General features: G+C 33.9%; 1 protein-coding gene across 2 annotated transcripts; it reads left to right on the top strand.

Moving 5' to 3' along the window:
* The first annotated feature begins 3,605 nt into the window (after nt 1–3,605).
* On the top strand, nt 3,606–8,950 carry LOC110727903 (outer envelope pore protein 16-4, chloroplastic-like). 2 transcript variants are annotated; one of them, XR_002512599.1, is made up of 8 exons: nt 3,606–4,023; nt 4,125–4,176; nt 4,342–4,373; nt 4,488–4,521; nt 6,454–6,521; nt 7,215–7,383; nt 8,215–8,309; nt 8,706–8,950. XR_002512599.1 is itself a non-coding variant. In XM_021907494.1 (7 exons), exons 1-6 carry the CDS (start codon nt 3,952–3,954, stop codon nt 7,347–7,349), a joined length of 393 nt encoding a protein of 130 aa, XP_021763186.1. In that variant the 5' UTR covers nt 3,609–3,951; the 3' UTR covers nt 7,350–7,383; nt 8,706–8,950. The 2 variants fall into 2 exon arrangements, 1 of the variants encoding a protein (XP_021763186.1); XM_021907494.1 differs by lacking the exon at nt 8,215–8,309 and having other exon boundaries at nt 3,609–4,023.
* The last annotated feature ends 1,303 nt before the right edge of the window (nt 8,951–10,253 follow it).

Below are 10,253 nucleotides of genomic sequence, written 5' to 3'. Positions count from 1 at the left end.
TGACAAGTTGGCTTGGTAAATAAAATAATATGGAAGATTATAAAAGATATATTTTAAGAAAAGATTTTCTAAAAAGATTATTTTCTTTAAATCAGTTTGTTAAAAAGATAAATCTTTTTTAACAAATATCTTTTTAATCTTATTTTCCGGAAAAGATTTTATTCCACTTGATTTACATAAAACCGTGTTTAAAGATAACTTAAGTTAACTTATTTATCTTTTAGAAAACCTACTTTCTATACGAGTGATACTTGTATAAATAGTAGAGAGCAAAATGGTTTTAGGTTTTTGTGAGTTTATGCGTGGAGAAATCACAGTGCTATAATTGAGTAAGTTTACCAAGCTTCTAACTTGTCATATTAGTTTCGGATTTTGTGCATTGCTTACCTATCATACTAGGTGTCGTACACTTTTATTGGGTTGGGTTATTTGGGTGACTTTATTGTTTGCTTTACATACAGTTTTGTAAGCTTCTAGGTGAGGCTGAGAGTTTTGTACTTAGGTGGTGCAAGCAGTTTGTACTTTGGCAGCACGTGTAGTACTTTGGTGGTACGAGTGAATCTAAGTGTGGTACTTAGGTTGGGTAGGATAGGGTCCTATCAAGTAGCAAGTCCGGTGAGGATCTTGTGAAAATAAAGGTCCGTGTCTAATAGGTTGTAACTTGGTGTTTGCCCTATTATAGTGAAGTTTGTGTATTTGAAATCCCTAAGGCAAGGTCGAGGTTTTACTTCCAGTTGGGCCCTGGAAGGTTTCCTCGTAAAATTTGTGTGTTCTAGCAAGTTCCTATATGCATTGTTTATTAATCCGCAAAAAGTAGTCATTAGGAACTCAATACAATTCACCCCCCTCTTGTATTAATCGTCTCAACTGACACCTTCCACGTCTCTTCAATAGGAGTTAGCGGTGTATAGGGCTGTGCACGGTGCGGTTTGGATCTCAAACCGCACCAAACCGCAAAATTGTGGTTTGTGATTTTTTCAAACCGCACCAAACCGCAATTATATACAAACCGCACCAAACCGCACCGCAATATACGGTTTGGTGCGGTGCGGTTTGCGGTTTTTCCACAATTTTACCTATCGATCCAACATGACTTAAGAGAATATCAGTAACAACTTTATTGTATGCTAATAATTTGTGAGAAGGTTTAGTTTTTTTGTCACAGATGCATTGAACGAATGACTGATCAAGTATCAGCTTAGAAGTCGAAGCCCATTTGTTCCTCCAATACTTCGATAGCACGCTCGTCCTTGCTGCTTGTTGCAGAGGTAAACATTCAAGGATTTGTTGTGTTACGTTTGGTGGCAAGTTGCTAATTCTATTGGATGTTGCATGATGTTGCTGCTTAGCTGTGGACATGGTTTTATTGAATCTCTTTTTTTTTTTTTTTTTTTTTTTTTTTTTTTTTTTTTTTGAAATATGGTTTTGATGAATCAAATGTTTATAATAGGGTTGAAAACTTTGAGATTTGGAGGAAACAATACATGGACTTAGCTTATATAGCATAAAATGACAAAGATAACTTTTTCAAGGGAGTTGAAGAGGTGGAGAGGGATGGAGGATCACATTCAATGAACTAGTATTGATAAACTAGCTAATTGGTTCATTCCCCTTTACACAGTAGTTACTAATTGATAAACTAGTATTGATAAACTAGCTAATATGTCGGCTACTAGGTATTGCAAAATAAAATCAGTAAGGACAGTAACCCTAACAAATCTTAGGATCTTTTATTTTTTTATTTTTTGAGTTTATTTTTAAATTTTAGTATATTTATTGATTTTACGGTTTACGGTCTAAACCGCAAATGCGGTTGCGGTGCGGTTTGGTTTAAATTTTTTTTTGAAACCGCACCAAATCGCAAAACCGCGGTTTGGTCAAATTTGAAAACCGCACCGTACTTTCCAAATCGTAAACCGCACCAAACTGCAATATTGCAGTTTGGTTTGCGGTTTGGTGCGGTCTAGACCGCACTCTACTCAGCCCTAGCAGTGTAGTTTTTCCCAGTAGAGCTTGTAGCATATCAAAATTCATCTTCCTTTCCTGTAATTCAGCCTGCTTTTGTTTTCTCATCTCCCTTTTCTCGTCCAGATCCAACTTCTTTTGACGTAGAATAGCCTCTCTTTCTCTGTTTTCATTATTTGCCTTCATTTGCTCACCAATGCTTAAAACTGCACTTTAAGAAGCCACCTGTTTCCCCTTATTACGCTTGGCTTTTGCTTTTTTAACACCATCGGGTCGAGGTAGACCTCCAGACGACAAACCGGTAGAAGGACCATCACCTTCAACTTCAGTTCTAGATCTCTTCCCACTGCCACTGCTTGTCTTTCCTCTTTTGACAATCCCCATCTTAGTTTAGTCCTAAATTTTGGGTTCATTTTTAATCATTTCCCACCCATGGTGACAAGTGAAATTATGGGGAGGCTTGGCCGAAATATAGAATAACTTGGATGCGTTGCTAATTCGGTCAACTTCATTGTAACCACTCCCTGTAGCTCTACCCGCTTCATCATAACAAGTGCTCCATTGTAGCAAATATGTTGTCATCCTTCTCCAATGGCTTTCTAAACTCCTCACAAGTCTGGGCGGTAGAATGTGGGGATTCTCAGCTTGCGCTTTATCATACGCCGCAGACACTTTGCGCCAAAGCACAATTGCTTTTTGATTTGTACCTGAAAATTGCATCTTGACTAAATTTCATGTACAAACCAATAAGAGCTTCATCCTCTGCAACCGACCAAATACGACTTGCTCTAGCGAGTTGTTGGGGTTGATTGGCCGACATTCTTGGAGGAGGTTGAGGTTATTGAGGTGTTTCTGGAACATTTTCTTCAAGCTCCTCCTCGTATTGAGAGTTACTCCCTTATACGTAGTAGGTGATTGCGGTTCATAGTTAGTGTTTTCAACAGGAATTTGAGGAGGTGTTTGTTGTGAAGTATTTTGCAAAGAGATGTTTCCTAATCTTTGTAGGAAAAGTTAAAATTGAGGATTGGTAAGGAAATCATCCCCTAAATCAACTAAATGAGCTGAAAATTGAGAGTAGTTGGGGTTGTTGGGGTCCATGAGATGATTAAATTTTAAAAAAAACAATGTTAGCAATATTTGATCAGATATAAAATTAAATACTAAACAACAATTAGTAGTAGTAGTAGTAGTAGTAATAATAATAATAATAATAATAATAATAGTACTAATAATAATGATACTTTTAATAATAATTTTTGTTAAGATTTTAAATATGTATTACAAAGTGATAGATAAGTGAATATGGTAATTTTTTTTGTGATTTTTGAAGTATGTGAAATTATATGAAAATGGATGTCTATTTATAGAGAAAAAAAAACTATGAACGTTGGTGTAATTTTTTTTTAAAACGGAAATATGATTTATAATGGTTACAAAAATCTTACCGTTGGTTTAAATCAGACATTTTCTGATTGGTTGAGAAAGGCTGACAGGACGCGTGTCAGCGTGCCATTGGGCCGCGTGACGCGGCCTGTTAGCAGCTGAATCTATTTTTTTTTTGCTCCGTTCCACCAAAACGACGTGTTTTGGGGAATGTGATGAATATCAGTTTCCAAAACTCAACGTTTTGGTGCGGGGTTAGCAAAAAAATAAATAAATTTGAACATCAGTTTGGATGTGGGGCCCACCGCATTATTGTTCACCCTTATTTCTCCTCAACATTTGCGCAGATTTCATTCTCCCCATGAGGAGATTATTTTCTTCTCATTAGTGTAGGTTATTTGTATTTTTTTTTCACACTTATTTTTTCTCATGTACATTTTTTACCTCATTGGTGTGAATGCTCTTAGGCAAAACTTTTACCTTTTTTTTTAAAAAAAAAAAAAAAAATATTACTTGCACTAGTACGGGTAGTACCTTTACAAAAATGAAAATTCGAGAATATTTAAATGTCATTCTGTGATAAATTGCATAACGAAATGAGTTATGGACACCAACATTGAGAAAGATACACCTTGCTCTTCTATTGCCGTTGAATCTATTGTTCGTATTGGAACAGTAAGCAATTCAACTTATTTTTCTCTTTAACCATAATTTTGAACTTTTTTTTTTATTTTTATTTATTACTTTTCAATTTCTTCTTTATTCAATTTTTGCAGGCAGGAGCACTCTGGGGTTTGTGTTCTGGATCATATGATGCTAACAAATTAGGTAATTTATCCAATAATTTGACAAATTGATCATGGGTTGTTTTAATTTGTGATAAAAAGGTATACCCTTTTATTAATTTGTTGAATTAATTTGTTTAATTGTAGTAGGATGGTTTATTTCTCTGGTTTGTGTTTTTATTGTTGTGATTGAATTTTGATAATTTAGGTCTTGCTGGCTTTTCTCGTGCTTCGTTTGTGGTAAGAAATTTGATTTTGTTCAAAGTTCAGAAAGAATGAAGAAATGGGTATTATTTTATTTTTGGTCTGTTTATTTTATGATTATATCTTAACATATTGTGTTTATAAATGCAGGCAAAATCGATTGGCGTAACTAGCTTTCAATGTGGTACTAATTCTATCCAAACTAAGTCTGTTTACTTTTACTATTTTCCATTTACAAATTGCATTTTGATGCTAAATGTTTAAAATTGTTCTTGTTTGTGGGTTGGTCTTTGTATTTTGGTTGAGTTTAGAGATTGAGATAAAGAATGGCGAAATGGAATAGATGGTGGATGTAGTGAGATAGGATCCTTAACTTCTTAAGAATTCCACGATGTTATTGCTAGAATTAAGGATGTTACATAGAAGGATACTTGTATTTGATGTGTAGGGTTATAAAGCTTGTAATCGTTTCATGAGTCAAAAAGAGCTCTTTGAGAAGTCAATCCCTTGGGCTGTTAGTTTCTTTTTGGTTGATTATTATTTCACATTTTATGTTAGTTTATATAAAGGTTGTTTGATTATTGCTTCCACTACAGCGCAAACCTATAGCTGGCTTGGGTACCTACGTTGGGCATGGGTATGCGTGGTTGTATTAGACCCAACTATTTTATGAAAAATTTCCTTATAAGTGGTGTATAATTAGATGTCAACTGCCCGTAACCATGTTGGAGTATTGAGTATTTGACATAACTATTTGAGGTGAAATAAAAAGTCCAAGCAATCTAGATGCAAACATGATAGTTTACCTTTAGATGCATTCTTGTCTCGTAAGAATATAAGATATGGGTAAAAAGATTGAAGAACAATTTTTTTTGCCTGTTTACAAAAGATATATGATTAATTGGCAATTTTGCGATGCTATCATGGGTCTGTTTGCTTAGTATAGAGATAATTCTCATAGGTTTCATGGGGTAGAGGTCTATATTTGCCCCCTTCTTTTACTATCGCGAAAATTGAGATATTGTTCTTGTTAGATTTGTCTTGAGATACACCTTCAAAATACCTTTTATGATTTTACTTGTTATAAGTGAAGATAATAGTGGTAAGAGTTGTGCGTTGGGATGTGGTGAAAATTTCACTGTTGCAATAATAATAAAGGAACAGATATCCTCATCATTGAGAGTTCAGACATTCGGTTGGAGTGTTGTGGAGTGGTGATACCTCTGATGATGTTGTGGACTCGTGGGGGACAATGAGAATCTATGTTCACCACTGTCTTTGCTAATTGGTTTTGACTGGCTTGGTTTACTGACTAAAATTTGTTTTCATGAAAAGCATATGAGCTGGACCTTTGTGACTCACACTACACTGAGCTATAAGTTCTGAGGGGGCCAACATTTTGAGATGAAGTATAAGTTTCTGTGTTAGTGTTCTACAAATCTGGGAAGTCTGTGTTTTTCTAATTAATGTTATCTGATTCATTTGTTAGATAATATAATCTTCCTTGTGATGAATAAGTTTTCTAAGATCTCTAAAATGTCTTCAGACCCATTCCTTCACAATGTTTGTATGTGTAATGGGGTTTTTTGTGATTAATGTTATTTGATTGACTTGTTGAGCTGTGCTATCCTCCTGATAGCAAATCAGTAGACGTGTCACTCATTCCTTTTTCCAATTAGGCAAAAAGCTGCAATTAAATATTTAAATCGTGAGAAACTAATTGTTGAGATTTATTTGTTAAAAAGATTAGCAGATATTTTTTCTTTTTTTTTTTTTTTTTTTGATTAAAAAAAAAAAAAAAAGGAGAGCTCAGGGGCGCGAAATAGGGGGAGATTTCTTATACACCCATCACAGCCATTGTGCTGCAACAACAAACTTAATGTAGTAATTGCATAGTTATTAAGAACTTTCCTTTGGTGACTTCTTAGGCAACAATGTCTTGCTTCTTGAAAGCTATGCTAAGTTCAGGAATATAATAATAACTTAGCCATGCTGCTGCTTTATGTGTCATTGATTTGAAGACTCGGCCTTGTTTTTTTTTGTGTCATATGATCCTTTTCAAAGCTTGCTTGTAATTTTAATTAGTTTTATACTACTCTATTTCCCATTGGACTAGGAATGTTTGCCGGAGTTTTTTCCTTGACTCGCTGTGGAATCCAAAGTTATCGAGGGCGTGAAGATGTGGTAAGTAGACAAGTAGTTTATGTATCATCAAATCCCATTAATTTTTCTTTGTAAGTGTTAGTTCAAATTCTATCTTCTTATTTTTGGTTTCCGAATTCCATTGGAATATTGGATTATTAAAATTCAATTCATTCATTCATCAGAATGGAGTAATAAAGCTAATTGACTTTAAGAATAATATCTGTAATTTTATAATTGGTTAACCTTTTAAAATGTTTTCTTATAGAATCTGCTGCAATAAATCTTTTCAAAAAAGAATACTTGTATGTTGTATTGGTCATGTTTTAGACGGAAGAAGGGAAAATCATGAAAAGTTAAGGTTGATGTTTTCATATTATATAAAGAATCATAACCTTATAAAAGTTATAATGTAAGAGAAAAAAGAAAGGAAAAAACACACACACACACACACACAAAACTTAAGTGATTTTAAACTTGAGAATGCTGAACACTTGGATAGTATAAATCTCTGGGAGGTTGGATTCCTGTTCCAGCCTTGCAACTTACAACTTTATAAATCTTCCCCATAAATATAAACTGTGTAGTGATTTGCTGTGGAAATATGTCTCTTTCAATTCTTCTGCCTTGGAACAAAATTTGATGTATGAAAAGATCGGATTCTATTAGGAAAAAATATTTAAGCCTGGTGGCTTGCATGTCATCCCATATGATTGACTGGGTCTTCACCTGCAGTTAAATGCTGCTGCTGCAGGTGCTATAGTTGGAGCTGCTATTGCTGTCGGGACTCGTAGCAAGAAGGAGGTTGCTGGAGTGGCTGCTCTTCTTTCCATTTTAGGTGCAGCAGCTGATTATTCCAGGACACTGTGATTTTTGAAATTATTTTACCAAGGAACTTAGATGGGTAAGGTTGAATTTAAACTTTAAAGTGTATTTTCCTTTCTACCCTGTATTTTCTACTTACCTAATTGATTGTTATCTTGTTGAACATTTATTATTCAAGCTAGTGATTATCATTTTTTTTCAATTGAAGATCTTTGCATTGACCAGTTGTTCTGTTAACCTTAAAATGAATCAAGGTCACTGCATTTTCTTTAGTTAAATTAAATTAGATAAGAGTTAAGAGCAATGGCGGATCCTGGTTTCCAATTAACCCGGTAAATTATAAAAAGAAAATAAGTAACAGCAAAAAAAGCTATTGTCTGAAGTTAAACTACTAGTTCAAAGGTGGCTCATTAGTAAAAAGGTAAACTTCCAGCATTCACGATGAGATTGACATTGACTCGTACAAGTCACGTTCCCTTCATTCTTCCATCCATCACCCTCTATTGATCTGCTCAGTCGTTAAAGGTAAATAATACTCCGTAGTATCAAATATGTTTAGACTATTAATTTTCATAGACTGATAACATAGATGATGTAGGTGTAGATTTATTTGTTGCATGGAAATTTGCAATTATAGATAATACTTGGTAGTTGGTACGACAATAGTTATATTAAACTAATTTCTAGTTTAGGGTAGTAAGTAGCTTTCAAACTTAACAAACATGTCAAATTCTACTTTCATCGTATACATTTTTTTTGGCTGATCTCGTAACCTGCAGCTTGACTGCCTCTATCCTCTAATACATACACTTTGCTGCTTCACGTTTGCACTATTTGCTTTTGCATGTCCCAAAACACATATCCAATAATATTTAGGAACGTCATAAATTCCTTACCCGATAATTTGCAGGACTTTCTCAAACTTGATGCTTTGTTGAAAGGTCGTGAAGGAAGACATGTAAAATGAGAAATAGCCCAGCCTGTGTGGCCAATTGTAATTCACAGGTTGTTGTTCCTCTTACAAGAAACTAAGTAAATAGCGTCCTGATTAGCAAGCATTAGCACATATCATTAATACTGTAGTTAGTATAAGATTAGCAAGTTCAATGTGTAAGAGCTGTGGTAGATTAGCATTTTGCTAAAACAAAACTTTCTAAGAATTTTAAAACTCGAACTATCAGAGATTAAATATGCTGTTGATTAAATGTCTATTTCTCGATTAAGGTCATTGAAGTTGCTGGTAGAGCAACACTTAAGAAACTAGCATTCTGCATTTTACCAATTACTCAAATTAGCAATTAGTGAAGCACTTGGATAGATGAGCAGCAATTGCATGTTCATCGGTGCTTCAGATGATTTTCGAGCTGTTTCTGACATTTGATACAAGTGTAACTTTTGCAGGGGAACTGGAATTTATAGGTCATTTACAAGAAGTCAAGACCCAAGATTAACGTCGAAGGAAGAAATTCAAACTCAGCAGCTGATGGATTAGCTAAATTTGCTAGGAATTATCCTTGAACCAATAGCAGATGTATCTTGCTAACCACTCCTAGTGTGTATTGACATAGGTTCTTGATATTGACTCTAATTTTTATTGGAAATAACTAGTTTTAGTCTCGTGCTTTATTCTTCACTGTTTGATTTAATGACGTTTTGTTAAGAATGGTATCTTTGCAAACTTTAGTGTTTTTTTTTTTTTTTTTTTTTTTTGAACGGTTGCAAACTTTAGTTGGAATAGCTCTACTTATTAGAAGTGGAAAAGCCCACTAATCACCAAGTCAACAAGAAAAAATGCTAATAAGAGCAATAACTACAAGAATTAACTAATCATGTTTCTATAACTATATACATCAATTCTTTATTTATTTATTTTTTTAAGAGAAAAAAATATATGAACCCCTTCAATACACTTATACACTTTACATGTCCAAAAAAAAAAAAAAAATCCACTACACTTGCTTTGAACTACAAGTGAATTTGGTTTCAACTTTCAAGCAACCGAGATCCTTCAAACAAGAAGTTTTTAAGTTTTTGTTATTGGTTATGTTGATTTGTAAGAGCTAGTTTAGTTCATTTAAGTGTTTTGGTGTAGTTTGTAATAGTTTGATTTTGCCGTTTACTTTGAACTTTAACAGAGAGAATATATATCCTATAGTTAGCAAGAGAAATCTATTTTTTTTTTAATTACTTTTGTAGTTCGGCGCCTTTTTGGTGCAGCAGGCCACACCATGTGGCCTGCTGCCATGTCAGCCAAAATAACGGAGTGGACGCGGTGAACTAAATGACTTTAACAGAATTTAACGGAGCAGCACTCTGACACATACACGCACTCACTCTCACATATAAAAGCAATGACACACGTCCCAAAAGCAATAAAACTAGAAATGGAAATCAACAAATTGCAAGGTAATTTTATCAAAATTTATATTTATACTGTTTAATATGTATTTCATCATTAAAATTTACAAGTAACCCCAAAAAACTAGCAACCCTAAAATTTACAAGTAATCCTGTAAAACTAACAAGTAACCGCTATAAAAATAATAACTATCCTTTTAAACTAACAAGTAACCCCTAAAAATAATGAGTAACCCCTGTAAAACTAATAATTAACCCCTGTAAAATTAACAAGTAACCCCTGTTAAACTAACAAGTAACCCCTAAAGTAAACAAGTAACCCTAACAAAAAATAACAAATAACTCCTATAAAATTAACAAATAACTCCTATAAAATTAACAAGTAACCCCTAAAGTAAACAAGTAACCCTAACAAAAATTAACAAGTAACCCCTAAAATAAACAAGTAACCCCTATAAAATTAACAAGTAACCCCTGTTAAACTAACAAGTAACCCTAACAAAAATTAACAAGTAACCCCTAAAATAAACAAGTAACCCTAACAAAAATTAACAAGTAACCCCTATAAAACTACCAAGTAACAAGTAACCC

This window comes from Chenopodium quinoa, unplaced genomic scaffold, assembly GCF_001683475.1.
Source record: "Chenopodium quinoa cultivar QQ74 unplaced genomic scaffold, ASM168347v1, whole genome shotgun sequence".
Taxonomy (NCBI): Eukaryota; Viridiplantae; Streptophyta; class Magnoliopsida; order Caryophyllales; family Amaranthaceae; genus Chenopodium; species Chenopodium quinoa.
Note: the sequence above shows the minus strand (reverse complement) of the source record. Positions and strands in the feature narration are given on the sequence as shown.